General features: G+C 43.3%; 1 protein-coding gene across 1 annotated transcript in view; it reads right to left on the bottom strand.

The window, feature by feature from the left end:
• The window catches only part of KCTD19 (potassium channel tetramerization domain containing 19), a 1,216,368-nt gene that overhangs the window by 782,502 nt on the left and 417,658 nt on the right, over positions 1-16,208 (bottom strand). The window contains exon 6 of the mRNA XM_085637050.1: positions 7,089-7,308. Coding sequence (XP_085493176.1) covers positions 7,089-7,308 — 220 coding nt within the window. The remainder of the gene's footprint in view (positions 1-7,088; positions 7,309-16,208) is intronic.

The following is a 16,208-nucleotide window of genomic DNA, read 5'->3' as shown; positions in this document are numbered from 1 at the left end:
CCGCTGTCGCTGACTCCGCGCCTGGGGGCGCTTAAAAACTGACGAGAGCCCCGGCAGAGCGGGTGCTCTATGGTTCCTGTTTCGGCTCTGGGTATAGCTCCCTGTTACCTGCCTCACTTCTCCTTGGCTGCCGTCCTGTTCCCTGTTCTGCCTCCTGCTGCCGCAGCATACCATCTTGTGGCCGCCGGGTGGAGGGAGGAGGAGAAGACCACAACCACCGGCATCCTTTGCGGCCGCTGCCGCTGACTCCGCGCCTGGAGGCGCTTAAAAACTGACGAGAGCCCACGCGACGCGTGATCTCGCACGGGATCAGCCGGGCTAAGCCCGGGCAAAGGGTGGGCCGTCTGCGGCCGTCTTAGGCCGAAGTAGGCCGGGCTGGGCCTCCCCCCTGACATTTGCATCAGGACATTGGACACCTTACCTGGAACGAACTGAGTAAGGTGTAATCTCCCTGTTATGGGAATAAGTTTAAATTCTGAACTTACTTTTATCACACTGTTAAGTATTCTTAAGTAAACAAACCATCTTTATTCAAGGGCGTCACGGTAGCTAAGTCCTGGTAAAAAATCACTGGCGGGAGGGCCTGCTCAAGGGACACTGGACCTATTCATAACAAGGGCTGCAAATGTCTTAGAACGGGAAATAGCCCTCACGGAACGTCGCCTATCCATAGAGCTTTTGCATAACAAGCGCTCGTCTCTGGGCCTCATCCAACAATCTATTACTCCCCTAAACACACTCACAGAAAGGGATTCTACGGGAGACACTGACATCCCACATCAACTATTAGAGCGAAGTGCTTCCACCAACACCAGCAGGGAGTCTGATATTGATGACTCGTATTTAGAACCCCCTATGACAACTAGTTCCAATGTGGTCACACACCCCAAGCCTACCACGAAGTTAAAAATACAAAATGCACCTGGTCTAGGACAAGTAAACAAAAGGAAACGTGGGGGAAATAGGCACAAGGGCAGGTGTGCCAAGACCCTAAAAACGGCTTCAACAGCCACAAGTTCCCTTAAGGGCTTGCAGGAAAAAGCCGCTAATCCAACTCATCTGCAATGTTCAGTCTTTCCCACTGATGTTCACTTAGAACTATTGGGAAACATTGAACACTTAGTTAGATCTCTTATACTACCACTAATGGAGCGGGTAAAAAAAATGAGTGAACAGCTGGGGGGTATAGAGGAGGTAATTTCATCAAATACCAAAATCTTACATGAATTGGCAGCCTCCAAAGCAAGCCCTACTTTTAATGTGCCAATATCTGATGGGCAAAAAAGTAATCAAGTAATCAGTAATGGCACTACGTCTCAGCCACAGGCAAATAACCTGTCCCCCCCCAAATTAACCAGTACATGCAAGAAAGACAGGGAAGAGAGGGAGGGAGGACCAATAAACGCACAGAATACTATCCCAGATAGCAAATACGGAAAAACCGCCCGACCCCAAGATAGGGACGAACAAGGTATTTTTTGTAGAATAGATTTGCCACCTGAATCAGCAGCCTATGTTACAGTCCTTAGTGGAGTCCCCGAATTAACAGCTGGAAGGAAAGAAGGGCATCACGAACTTAAAAACAAGGTTGTCCATTGGCTTACAAATAATAGGCCCTTACCGCCCAATATAAGCAGGGAGATCTTGCATGTAAGAAGACTGGGATGGGTGGGCCAGAGACCTAAAGATATACCAAGGGATGTGGTTGCTGTAAACTTCAGAGATCGTAGGGCAACTGCGTATCTAAGGGACTGGTACCTGGAAAGCGGAGGGGGAGGAATATCCACTAAGGACTTAACATACTTCTACCCCCAGTACCAGATGATTAATACACGAGAGCCAAGGAAATATGGCGTAAGGGAAGCACGAGTTCCAGGCTTTAACATCCCAACATTTAACCGTTTTTCTATGTTGTCTGGACTCGATTGGGTGGATTGACGCACAAATGGGATATCCTGTAAACGATTTGTGCCCAGAGGCAGTGATTCGCTAGTGGTCATTAAGGGAACATATGACAGGGCCAAGGAAACCCTCATGAAAGATAGAAGGGGGAAAAAGGGGAAAGGAAACGACCCCCATCTTAGTATGGCCCAAGTAGAAAATGGGAGTGATTTAGATATAGACGTAAACTCTAGAGCTGAACATAGTCTAAATATAAAGTACACTGCACCCACAAGGACTAAAGCCATGTTCAGGAACATTCATACAGGGAAGCACGCACAGACAGACGAGTGCATTAGTAATAATACATTTGCCCAACTATTGGTATCCTGGAATATAGCAGGACTCAAGAACAAACTAGTGTCCCTGGATTGGTTAACTTTTATTGACACGTATACGGTAATATTACTCCAGGAGACATGGCAGATGGTACCCCAGTTCAGGCAGGGCTATTTGAACTTTTTTGTACCTGCAGTCCATACCAAAAGAGGCAGGCCTATGGGGGGCCTGACCACCTGGATCAAGCAGGATGATAGGTACACAACTAAACAAATAAATTCTAATTGCAATGATATTCTTATTGTAAAGCTACAATGTCTCGACTGTAGAGACTTACTTGTTTTCAATGTCTATGCTAGGGGGCAAACTAGGAGGTAAACCCTCCGAGATAGTCACCAAGTTGGGCCAACATTTGGACATTTATAATGGTAAGGTAAACTTATTGGTAGCAGGTGATTTCAACTGTTCTTTTGAACCCTTGGATCAAAATGACATCGAACTTACCAAGGGAGAAGATCGCAGTTGGCAGATTCCTCAACTGACCATCCCCCCCATTAAACGGTGGACTCAGGCTGCTCTTCAGCTCAAAGCCCTATGCCTTGAACAGGGCCTTGGGGCCGTAAATGGCAGGACAAAAACAGATAAAGAGGGGAGACCTACATTTGATAATGGGGTGCGTACTAGTCGGATAGACTGTATCTTAGTCAACCTAGAGTCCTGGTAATCCATCCATGACATGGCTATTATAAAAAGAACAGAGAGTGACCACAACCCCCTTAGTTTAGAGCTAGAATTATTTAAAGCAAAAGATGCTGTAGCCAGTTCGATAACCATTGACATTTTTCCCACAAATGATACTAGGAGAGTGAAATGGGCTGAGTGCCTTCTGAAACAGGAAAACATTACTGAAATGGGCAAACTAGTAGTAAGCGCAACCACAGAGCTCCAGGGATGTATATCTGATGATGATCTTATGTCCAAGGTTGTTTCAATTCACACAACACTTTTTACTAGTCTTAGCAAATATTTTATCAAAGAGGTAACTGGCCCACAACGTAACAATAGAAAGCAGGCAGAATCTTGGTACGGTAAAAGTTGCAGGGCTGCATATAAATTACTTGCTGCAGCAGTAAGATCGAAGAATAGGGATCTAATACATGTTGCAAGACGCAACTATAAAATTACCCAGCAGGAAGCAAAAATATCCTGGGATGAAAAATATTGGGAAGAGCTATTTTAAGCTAGCAAGTCGAGAAATATGGTAGGTTTCTGGGATTTGGTAAAATGGGGTAAGGGGTACTATAGGGCCTACCCGCAAAATTATGTCCCTCCTGAATCGTGGGTGTCGCACTTTAAGACTCAGTTTGCATGCCATGATTGGGAAAAAGGGACAAGCTGTAATATCATCCTTAACAATGTAACTACTACTCCTTTGCAATTCAGCCTGAAAGAAGTTGAACATGTCTTAACTACTGTCCCTAAAGGGAGAGCTCCAGGGCTGGATACGATACCCGCGGATCTCTTTATACATGGCACCGTATATACAGCTACTTGCCAGTGCCATTGCTAAAGGCTCCCCAATTCCAGATATCTGGAAGGGAGCCGAAATAATCCCTATCTTTAAGAAAGGAGATCGTGCTGATCCCGCAAACTACAGGCCAATTAGCCTGATAGCCTGTATTCAGAAGGTGGTGGCTAGGCTCGTGCTGTTCAGGATCCAGAATTGGATAGACGACGCTGAGGTTATGTCACCACTGCAAGCTGGCTTTCGCCCATTCACGAGTACTGTGGACCAGGTTTTTAGATTTGCTACTATTTATTGGAAGTGGGTAGTTCTCGGAGGAAGCACCCTATACGCGGCCTTTGTCGATCTGAAATCGGCCTTCGACTTAGTACCGCGCACAAGGATGTGGAGAGTTCTTCAGGAGCAAGGCATGCCACCGGAACTCCTCGCTTTTTTTAATTAAACTCCACGATAATAATTTTGCGCAGGTCCGGTGGGGGGAGCAAGGCCAGGCCACCGATAAATTTCCAACTCTGAGAGGAGTAAGACAAGGATGTGTCTTGGCTCCGACATTGTTTACGTTGTACATTAACAGGGTTATTGATTATTATAAGGGCTTACCTACAGATCCTCCTAAGTTAAATGGTGTCCCGATACCCCTGTTAATGTTTGCCGACGACACCCTTTTAATTTCCAAAACACAACAAGGGCTCCAGAGAGCAATTGCGTGTTTTGAGGTTTTCTGTACAGACTACGGCTTAATCATCAATGTATCTAAAACAAAATTCATGGTCATGCACAGGCATAAGATTGTGCAAGGAAGGGCACTAATGAATGGAGAGCTCCTTGAGCAGACCCAATCTTTTACCTATCTTGGAATTACTTTGGGGTCAAGACTGGAATGGAAACCCCATATGAATTACTTATCCACAAAACATGCACAGCTGGCAGGAGTGCTCTTAAGAGAACTACGATCCTCGGCAACACAACCAATAGCTCCAGCCCTAAAAATATATGATACTAAAATACGGGCTTCTGTATTATACGGGTCAGAACTGTGGGGGCCATTTAATATCTTGGCCCTGACAACTGCCCAAAATAAGTTCATGAGGGTCCTGGTAAGGCTCCCCCCATCTACACCGCTGATACCCCTCTACTTAGATTTGGGCTGTCAGAGAATTGAGGACGTTGCACGATTTAGACCGATTGCATACTGGCGGAGGATCTGGGTTACCCCAGAACTCTTTCACTATGCTCAGGCTCTATTAGAAACCAGAGATATGGACAAAGGAAGCAGAATACCTTGGTTCAGAGAAGTTAGGTTGATCTATAAAGCTATGGGTCTGGGGGACCTATGGGATAACCCATTACAAAATACTTTCCCGTCACGCAAGACCCTAAAGGAGCTCTATTGGGCCATGGTAACTCAAAGAGATTTCCAGAAGTGTATTGCTCCTTCAACCACTAGGGATTTCTTGGAGCACAAACATACACCAGCCTACAATATATTGGGATGTCATTACCATTCCTGAGGATAGGAAACGGTTCCACCAGTACAGGGTGGGAACTCTCCCAATCAATACATTTACTAGCAAATGGTCAACCAGTAATGGTGTTTTGTGCCCTTTCTGTACTACTCAACCAGAAAGCTTAGCTCACGTCCTCTTTATATGCCCTGAGTATAAATTCCCACGTTATAAGTGGCTCAGGCCAATATGCATTCAGAAAGGCATCAAAAGAGGAACAGATGCGCTAAGGATTTTAAGAACGGACTGTACCGAGAGTTTAGTAACTGCCGTGGCCAAATTTTTTAACTGGATGTGGGCAATCCATAGGAACAAACTAAAAATAGTGAATACCCCACCAGTTTAATCTTGTTTTAAATTTTGACTGTCTAATCATTATAAATGTATTGTAAATTTTGTTTTATTTTTAGTGTGTTTAACCTCAATATATAATACTTAGGATTTTAATTGACGTGCATGGAACAATCAGTAGATGGGATCAACCCAGTAGAACTTACAAGAACATCCTTTTGATCTTGCAGTATATCAGTTAAAATAATTATTTATACATTATATTAATGTACTATGGAATTGATGCTGTGTTTTTATTTTTTAAATATGTTGTCTTTTATGACATGTAGTCGAAATAAAGACTTAAGAAAGAATTATGGAGACATTTTTATTCATACTATAGTAACGCAAACATATGTTGAACATGTGCAAATAACACTAAATGCAATGTGCATTTATAAATAAAAGTGTGTTCTCAAAATAAGTGAAATTTGGAAATATATGAAATGCAATGGGGTTACATAAGCAGAAAATGTGTAGAGTATGTCAGAGAAAGGTAACAAGGTGCAGTTCTAGAATTGTTAAATTTAGGGAATTATTATAGTCCAACAACAAGCGCACAAGAAATTAAGCAATGTGTTTTAAATCCATATCTGAAAGTTTTTAAACCTTGGTGGAGTTTGAATTGAATTTGTGCTCCAATCCCCACTGAGTTTATGTGTGCTTGTAGATTAAGATTTGTGTCCAAGATAACTCCTTGAGGTTTAGCATGTTTCACAATATAAGGACTGCAGTTAAGTACTGTGAGAGCATTGATTCAAGTTTGAATGCAAATGGAGCAATTAGGAGTGGAGATCAAGGGAAACTCTCTTTTAATCAGGCACAGCTTAAGATGTAGGATACTATCCATGACTGCATATTATTGAGGACTTGGGCCAGCTTAAGGAGGGAATATTTCCAGAAAGAATTGAGCATCATAGATGTATAAGTGATATGAGATATTAGAGTGGTTTTGGATGGAAGCAAGAGTTTCCATGTACACGGTGAAGAAGTGGGAAAGATAATTAAACCTTGCAAAACCTCTTGCTGCAGTGAGGGAGATAGTTTTATACATCATCAATTTTTCAAGTGTTAGAGGAGTCAAATGAGATTGGTACCATTTGTAACCATCTGGCACAACTGACAATCCGTAAAACTGATGGACTGTCTACAGAGGTAATCTGATCCGATGATGGAAATACCTACAGATGCTAATGTGGTAAATTACTTTCTCGCCGTTTACATATGCAAACTGCACTTGAGCATGCAAAAAGCTTTTGGTTCGTGTCTTCTATGTTTAAACGATTTGGGAAATTGTTACTTCTGGTGGCAATAATGCTATTCAGATTCATTCTAAATTATACTACCATTGATCATAAAAAACATTTCTATTATAGCAATACAGATTGTCAAATATCTGACATAAATCTCAATCTATTATGATGATTACAAACAAAATTAAAAACTGAGGATACCAATGAAAATGCACACATTGTATTCTAGGACTGCATGAATAAATGTGAACCTACCTGACGTGCTGAAAGAGGACACCATTTCCAGAGATGAACAACTTATTTCCATCTATTGTACTTTCGACATGGAGCTGACCCAGAGCAGAATCAGGGTATTTTACTAATAGACCCAGCGTCATGATGTAAAATGGCTTTGCTGCCTTTTGAACTTCAATATTTTTAATCTGTGCACCCTGTCCAAATTGATGCATAATGGAGCCCTCCCTGCTGCTGCACCCTGCACAAAACAAAAGTGCAAAGTTTTAGAAAAGAACCGTATTACAATCAACATTACTCAGAAAAATGCAAAGCTACCAATATTGCGCTACAGTATGAATCCTGCATAACCGACTATCAGGCCATCGCCCAGGAGGCCAACATCAAATATATAATCCACTTTCACTTACACAAAGAAAAAACGAGGAATTTGCTTTACTGTTGGGCCCAAAACTGATCACCAAATACACCCTTTTAGCACTTGACTTCCAGAGTAGCAAAGTCGAGTAGCCCAACGCTTACTCCAAGAGGAATGTGGTTAGAAACTCAGCACTAAACAGAAACTAAGTGATACAAACAAACTGTCCCGTCAGTACTCTCAAGCCCTCATTTATGGTGATTTGGTGTAGGGCAGCGCAGCAAGTCAGCTTGCTGGACTGCCCTACGCCAAAGTGAAGGGCAGGAATGCACTGTATTTATAGAATGCGGTCCATTCCTGTCCTTTCCCACCATGCTGTCGCATTTTTGGCAGCCTAGCGCCAATGCAGGCACCCTTGCACCATGGTGCAAGGGTGCCCGTCTTGTAGGCAGGATAACTTTTGTGCAGGAAGGGGCACCATCCTGCACAGAAACAATCCTAAGAGGCGATTTCCTTTTTCTATGTGTGCAGAATGCAGCACACCTAAAAAGAGGTAACACTGAGGCGAAAAACATTCATTTCTTCTTGTTTCTCCTCACCTCTGGAGGAGTGAGATTTTGGGGCTTCCACAGGTTTAAATGCGCACATAAATCTGGGGGTGTCAAAATCCATGGGTGTTGCATGAGAAAACCAACTGCAACACCCATGGAACGACTCCCGAGCGCTGAGTAAGGCAACCCAGCAATTTGCGCCGGCTTGCCTTACTCCATATCTATGAGGCCATTCAAAGCCACGCATAGTGGCTTGTGAGGCCAAATAGATGTTGTTTTGTGATTTATGCTGCCAGAGCGTCACAATAACTGACGCTCTGGCAGCGCAAGGGGCTGGTAAATATGCACCTAAATTTCAGACAAAATGAAAAGCACTTTAATTTTACCACACTCAGTAATAGATCATTGTACGCAAATCAACATAGCTAGTCACCCAGTCACTAATGGGAGCAGTACCTGTAATATTTCATGAGACTGTCTTCTAGGCTATGTTACATTGGCCCTTAGCCATGTTGAGGGAAGTCTTATGACAACTTGCAGGTGATAGAGCTTAAACATTTCCTATAGAATTAAAGATTACTGATGGCAAACCTGCCTTGGGCTTCAGACATAAAACTGCCATTAAAAAGTGACACGCAGACATTTGGTGCTACAAAATCAAAACATGAGGCTTTGATATTCACAGGCTTCAGTCCAACGCTTTCTACTTAGTAAATCATTTAAAACATTGCACAATTAAGTCATGGTTTGATTTAATGTGGCTAGTTTAGATTTTGTCCTATGTGATTTTAATTTGCAAAAATGTTAAATGTGAACAGTCGTAGAATATAATTTGGACTGAATTAACATGACATTTTAAAATGTAGGAACACAGAAACAGCTCACGATTTAGTGTTCTGAGAACTTCAGTTTGACCTTCAGATAACAGAAGAATGTTTCTTGTGTGAAAGAAGAAAGACTACAGCATATAACCTGTCTTATCTCTTTAGTTGCTGGAAATGTTAAACAAAGCCTCAGTTAACCCCTTGCATGCCCGCCCCTTTCCCCGCCCAGTGCCGCGCCTTCCATTAGCGGGCGGAGTTCATGACGAGCTGGACTCGTCATGGGCACAGCGCCACCGCAGCCCATGACGAGTCCAGCTCGTCATGGGCACCGAAGGGGTTAATTCTTTGGTTTCGAGAGAATAGAAAACACACATACTTGAAAAATGCATTACCATGTTATGCTTTAATGATTCTTGCTTAAATAACATAGGGCCCGATTAGGATGGTGGGCGCACATAACTAGCCGTCGGTGGTCCCGCCACAGGGATTACGATGCGACCGTCTGCAAGGTGGCCGCACATGTTTTCTTTACATTGAGGCAGGTGCTGCTGCCACCATTGTAGGAGCCTGGCGGATGGGTGGCAGTCGGTCTTTCTGACTGCCACCCATCTGCCCGCTATTGAAATATGGTGGGCGGATATGATGGGTCCAATGACGGTGGGACCATCACCAACAGGCTGTCATTGGCGGTTCCACCTTTATCCTAATCAGGTCCACAGTTCTTTTGCAGCTAATGTTATGTGTTTAGTTAAAATTAAATGTTTCTTTAAAGGAAGATTAGGAGATGAAGTTATATTAAATAAGATGCAGAATATGTAAAGGGAAGGATTTTCGCCCTTCTGATGGATAATGTATGCAGACTACAGAGAGGTGGAGATAGGAATGCTGGTTTACAATTGGATGCAGAACGAAGATCATGCCACATGCTTTGCAAAATTGTCCTGACTTTTAAAGGCATTCCTAGTTTAGAAGTTTCAGACCTTGCCTCAGAACCATTGCGGAGAGACAGACGCAGATAGATTTAGAGACGGAGTTTCAGACTTCGATGCAGAAGTGAATCGAGAATGCAGATGTGATTTGAAGATGCAGGGGAGGAGAGGGCTGACTTTGGTGGAGGACAGAACAGATGCAAGTGGAAGCAGGCTTTGTTCCATTATGACTTTTATTAAAATCCTCAAGCTTTATGCTTTGACTAACTGGCTTTGCCTAGGCTTATTTGCTCTATGCTTTATTTCTCTTAATGAGAGATTCTGCAGTTAATAGTTATTGATTTAGCTTCATGCTAATCTCACTCTTGCTTAATTTATTTTTAACTCTTGATGAGTTCTGACTGACAGTATTCATGCCTCATTTTCTTAGAATGGGGATTCTTTCCATTATGGAACACGCTGTATGGAAATTTATAATATGTTCCCTATTAACTCTACTTTTCAATTATCAATTTGGTAACCTTATTGATACCTGACTACTGAATGAAAAGTCAGAGAATCTTAAATATTAGTTAGAAAATAAATCCCTTAAAACTACTCACAACTCTCATTATTGACATAAATGTTTATTTACATTTGATTACTTGCCTGTGTTAATGAAGGAGCTCTTTTGGTCAAAATATGGTGGCAAAGAGTCATCACCTTTAAAATCTATAAAGGTGTGGAAAAAGGTTAATGGTAATTAACTACATTTTCTAAAGAGAGATTACTGCGAGATGTACGCGCTATCACAGGGATAGTGTTGTTACTAGGGTCACATGGAGTGACAACAAAATAATTGCATTCACTCTTATCCTCTTGGTATATCATCAAGCACATTTCTCTTTGTCATTGTTCATGTTTGTCAAGTCCTTCCACAGGTGACATCTGTAAACATCACTCTTGGTGGGGCTGCACCTGCTCCAGTGTTGTGTACTTGGCATAGTTCACATAAGCATGAATTGTCGGTTAACAGTCCCAGACCAGTTGACGGAGTTCATGCTTCATAATGGCACACTACATATAAATGTAAGTTAAGCACAAGTCACTCAGTGTTACCACTATGACCCACACTATTCACAGTAGAAACATTACTCAGATGTCCTGGGGCTTCTTCAGCACTTGGTGTTTTCCTTGAAGTCCGACTACCTTGATGTTTTCAATTGTCACAATGCTTCGTTTTTCTCGGTGGTATACCTTGTTAAGGAATGCTCTTAGGGATGAATTCTGGGACACCCTAAGTCACAGGGGTTGATGCCACATCCACCGGAGAGACATGACTAGACCACCGAACCATGGGCACTGCGCCTAATGCATGGCACACCCTCTGTCATATTATTGGTGTTGTATTGTTTCAAATGAGCTCCTCACAGTCTCTGCTTTTTCTACGTAGCACCTTCTTCATGCAAGGATACCTGAAGTGTCCCTTCTGAGCAGTGAGTCATGCAGCCATTTGTGGTAAAATCATTGAGGGTTCATTATGTTATGGCATCCAAAACAGGCATGGGGAGTTGGTGGTCAGTACCCCAACCCTGGATTCAAAGGAATTTTCCAGTCACCACTGGTGCGAGTCCCCAGACTTCTAGTCAGGAAATCTTGGCATAATGTGTAGTGGTGTGTGAAATTTGCTTTATTTTCTTTCATGTAAATGCACAACATTTTGTCAAAATTGTGCATAATGATGTGAAATACAAATCTGTCATTTAGTGCTATATTGTAGCGCAAGATGTGAGGATGTGTTCTGTTGATCCTGTGATTCCACAGTACATTTTTAAGCCTCATGGAGTAAAAGGAAATTATGCAAATTACACCTGAGCAATTGAAATTTTGTGCAGGCCAAATAATGATTGGAAGTTTCTGCCTCCTCTTTGTACCTAAGTTCTAAACAGTCCTTCCGTATGCCAGCAGTTCAGTTCGGTTACTGGTTTGTAGCAGTTTTGTGGATTCTACACCGATTTGTCTTTGTGACAAATGTGAGTAGGAAGTCGGGGGAGTTGGCAGCCTTTTCTCAAGATAAGTGCAAAAAAGGAGCACAAAGGCAAGGGTGGCCACCCCATATAACACATATAACTATATGCTAACCTGCAGAGAGTAGTCTCTCTTAGATCAGGAAGGGGCAGGGTGAACTACTTCGCTTCTTAGAGACCATCTGTCTCCTTTCTTGATATCAGGAACACAACACTGGCTGGCCTACCGAAAATGATCCCTGGAATGTTCAAGGGAAGACCATCAATTTGTTGGCTGGGCTCTCCGTCCAAACCTTAATCTTAGGCGCCATACAGCATATGCCTGATACAAAATGGAAACCACTGTGGATGTAGCCACTTGCACTGTCCTGTTCTCAGCATGCAGTCTACAGACCTACACAACATGCACATGTGGGACATCCACACTTCTGAAGTACCGGCACACACAATATCCAGTCAACTTATGGATGGATAAAGGACCCAGGTAACGGACTGGTAGAACAGTTTGTAGTGCAGGACAGGATGGTGAGCTTTTCTTCAAATATAGGTAACAGGGAAAATGGCTTCCCCTGTACTATAACAACACTCCTAAGAATGTGGTGGGTGTTTTTGGGGTACCTTCCCGATGACAAAGCCCATCTCTGGATCTCATTTCATTTAACATAAAATATTTGGTGCAATGGCATGATCATCATGTATCTTGAGGTAGTAGTAGAAAAGTACCACAACTTGTGAGGGTATCTTCAAGGGAACGATCAACACTCTTCAGAGTCAAGCAAGGGACAGTAGTGTAACACAAGCCCCTTCAGCCCCTGCAGGACAGAAGGGGCATCGACCCCTTCAGGGGCCCCAAATCCCCCATGGGGCCCCCATTCAGGCCACAGTCAATCAGTATGTTTGAGGTATGGGAGACTCAGTGGCCCTTATCACATTCTGTGGGGGGGGGGGGGTCATTTTGCATTACAGCCCTGGCATTGGACCTTCCTCCATTCCAATAATAGGTCTTTACTAATAGAGGTGAATGTGTTCTTTTTTGTAATGGCTGTATGTTGTATGAAAGAGAGGTAGTTTTATAACACAAGCAGAATATATGAGTGAGCAAACCCTCACTGCTGAACATGATGTGCAACAAAGAAACAGAGTTGCCAAAAGCCCTCAACTCACAAATTGCAGTAGGAAACGGGAGGAAGAGAGGTCAAAGCAAAAGACTAAATAGGGGAACCTGTGTGCTGCAAAAGGTAGGTAAAAAGCAAAAATATATACTGGGTAATTCTATTTAGCCATGACCACCTATAAAGCAGTGAACAACTGTAGAAATGGTTCAGGATAGAGTGTATTACTGAAATATGTATGTTTCCTCACCAACTCTGGGTTAAAACACCATATTTTAATGTTGAACATCATTAAAATAAACACTGTCAATATCAAACACTGGCTCCAGGACCACTGCATGCTATTGTATTATTACTCATTTTCTGTTTCACATGAGTTGAAGCCGTTGGAGGATGCTATATTGTATATTGCAACATCAAACATACATTCTCTTTTGCTGACAGTTCTGCACATGTATTAGAGGGAAGTTAGGTTGCACTGAACACATGTCAGTAAAACAGACCAGCAAAATACAGGTATGTATCAAAATAATCTAATTAGTGAACCATGTATCAAGATTCACAGTAATCAACAGTGGCATAATGATACCCTAGCAGCCCCCTGCAGTGCGGGGGGGCCACTCCGGCCCTGTGCACTGTGCATGGACGGCAGGCTTAAATGTGTCCAGAGCATGGGGGGACCCCTCCATGTAACTTGCAGACGGCCCCCCTCAAGTTTTGTTACGCCACTGGTAATCAAGTGACGAATCCTTCCACATTCTGACGAAGTCAGAATGTATGAAGGTAATTACAGATTTGGGTACTGATCAAAATCAATCAAGTTCCCTTTTTGGTCAACATACCAGTGTGGGACTAAAGGAAATTACAGTGGTAGCACAAATCACAGGCATTTGCTGCTGTGAATTACTTCAGGTAAAACAAAGCACAAAATGCATGAGCAAATAGCAAATGCCCTCTTTGGGTACACTGCAAATAAGAATGAAAGAATCTATATGTGATTTCCCTATCCAGACCTCCAAACAGAAGATGCTCTTTGGGGCAATGGTCTTGTCGGGTAAAAGGAGGGGTATACTCCTGGAAGGGTAGAGCATACCCATTCTCTACAATGCCTAAAATCTAGAGTTCTGTAGTGACAGACCTCCAATAAGGCAGCAAATAGGTCACCCATCCTATCATGGAGCAAGCATGCTCTAAGATGGTGAATCTAGAGCTGCTTTTTTTTGTGGAGTTTTATATAGCGCAAACTAGACACGAAGGTATCAGAGCGCTTTACATGAGCATCAGTTATGTTACAGATTGACACATTAATTTTTTGTTCGGCACGGGGAGATTAAGTGATTTGCCCGAATAACAGAATATGGAGCGTCCCTGCCGAGACTTGAACCCGGTACCCCAGCTCCGAGGACGGCCGCTCTAGCCATTAGGCCACATTTGCTTCCCTGCAACAATGGCTGGGGAGGAAGAAGAGGAAGAGGAGGAGGCTTATGTAAGGGCACAACCTTGCTGATGACCTATGCCCTTTTTCCTGAAGCTCTTATAAAGTGGATTTGAGCTGTGTTGCTGCTGTTGTTGCTGCTGTCAATTTCTTCCCCTAAAGGACGGGTTCCTCGAGAATGCTCGAAATCTTTGAAATTGCCTTTAGTCTTTAGGCTGGGTCTGAAGCCCTAAGGACCTCACAGTTGCTCTGCTGTCTTTAATCGCTGCAGTGCAGAATCAGCCATGGCCCCAAATAACCAAGACCCATTGGATGGTAAGTCCAAAAGAGTAGCCTGAACATCACATGAAAAGCCCAACCCCCCTCAACCAAGCATGACGTCTTGTAGCCACAGAAGAACCCATGGCTCTTGCCACTGAGTCTGCAGTGTTCAGCCCTGATTGTATAACCTGGCGGGCTGCCTCCTAAGCCACAGATAACAGCTCGGAGAAATGACCTTGAAGACCTGTTGGCAACTTTGCTGAGTCCATCAAGGTATGCACATAACGCCCCAACAGGCAAGTCGGGTAAGTGTACTCGAGGGTCATACTCCCAGAAGAAAAGACTTTCAGGGCTAACTGCTCCATCCTTTTGGACTCCTTATCTACAGGAGTAGAGGAAACAAACCAGAAGACAACTTAGAGGAGCAAGAATCCTGAACCACTAGACTTTAAAAAACACGCAGGGTCTCCCGGAGCCGCTTTATAATTAATGACCATTGATCTAGAAGTTCCGTTAATGCCTCATTAAAAGGTAATAAAGGCTCTGAGGCAGAGGCAGACGAATTAAGTACCTCTGTAAGAATATTGGACTTCAGTTCGGCAGACAGAAGAGGCAAGTCCGATATATCTACAGCCTTTCTTAACACTGCATGATAGGATGTTGCATCTGGAGGCGGCAAACCCTTAGGAGACGATAACTCCCACTTGGGGAGGTATCAAGTCCACTAGCCTCCTCTAATCCTTCAAATTCATAATTTAAACCTACAATTTCTCCTTCTTCAGCACCTTCATGTTATTCCTGATATCTTTCTACTTCCAGCAACCTCTGAGCTTCCCTACAGGATCTGAACCTCAGAGGTGCCAGAGGTGGTGCAGGCAACTTTGGTACTGTCACCGAAGGGTGATCCACCAGTGGAGTCGGTGAAGTCGACTGCGGATGCTCCGGCACTGGTTCAAATCCAGACAGCACCGGAGATGGTTCATTCAACCCCAAAGAGTCATGCCTTTCATGCAACAGCAATGGCGTTGACTGTGAAATGCGGAACATAGCATTAAGAAAGTTGGAAGGATCCGAGTCAGGTCTCAGAAAAGTTGGATACACCGGATTCTGGTTTGAGGGCTCTGGCGCAATATGAGGGACAACGAAATCTGGCCCCGGGTATGGAGTTAGAGTCTGGGGACTCTGTGCTGCAGGCGGAGTCACAGGCCTCAGAGCCGGGGACATAGCAGGAGACATCCTCGGTGACGGAGTTGGCGATATCTCATTTCTACTAAGCATGTGAAGTTCACTCCGCTTGGAGCGCAAAGTTTAGAACAACTCTGCCCACCTCCGCAGAGTGGAGTTTTTTTTACCAGCACCCACCCCTCAGACCTAGAAACTGGTCCTCCTTGCTCAACACAGGCTCCGTCATTAGTCATTTCAGAAAAACTTTATTCGACATTTAAGTCATAAAAGTATCGTACGTCAACCATTTACATCAATACCAGTTAAAACCAAACAAGATTATCACATAATTTTTGTGCTTGAACGCCATTCTCCATTTTTAATAAACAGTGTTAATGCCTGCACATCCATATGGATAAAAACATTTCATATTTATACAACGATGTTTAATCCACCTCTAGAATAAACAATCAAGACAACAAAATATCTTAGACTAAAAAT

The sequence above is a fragment of the Triturus cristatus genome, chromosome 12 (genome assembly GCF_964204655.1).
Source record: "Triturus cristatus chromosome 12, aTriCri1.1, whole genome shotgun sequence".
NCBI classification, from domain to species: domain Eukaryota; kingdom Metazoa; phylum Chordata; class Amphibia; order Caudata; family Salamandridae; genus Triturus; species Triturus cristatus.
This window is presented reverse-complemented; position numbering and strand designations above follow the sequence as displayed.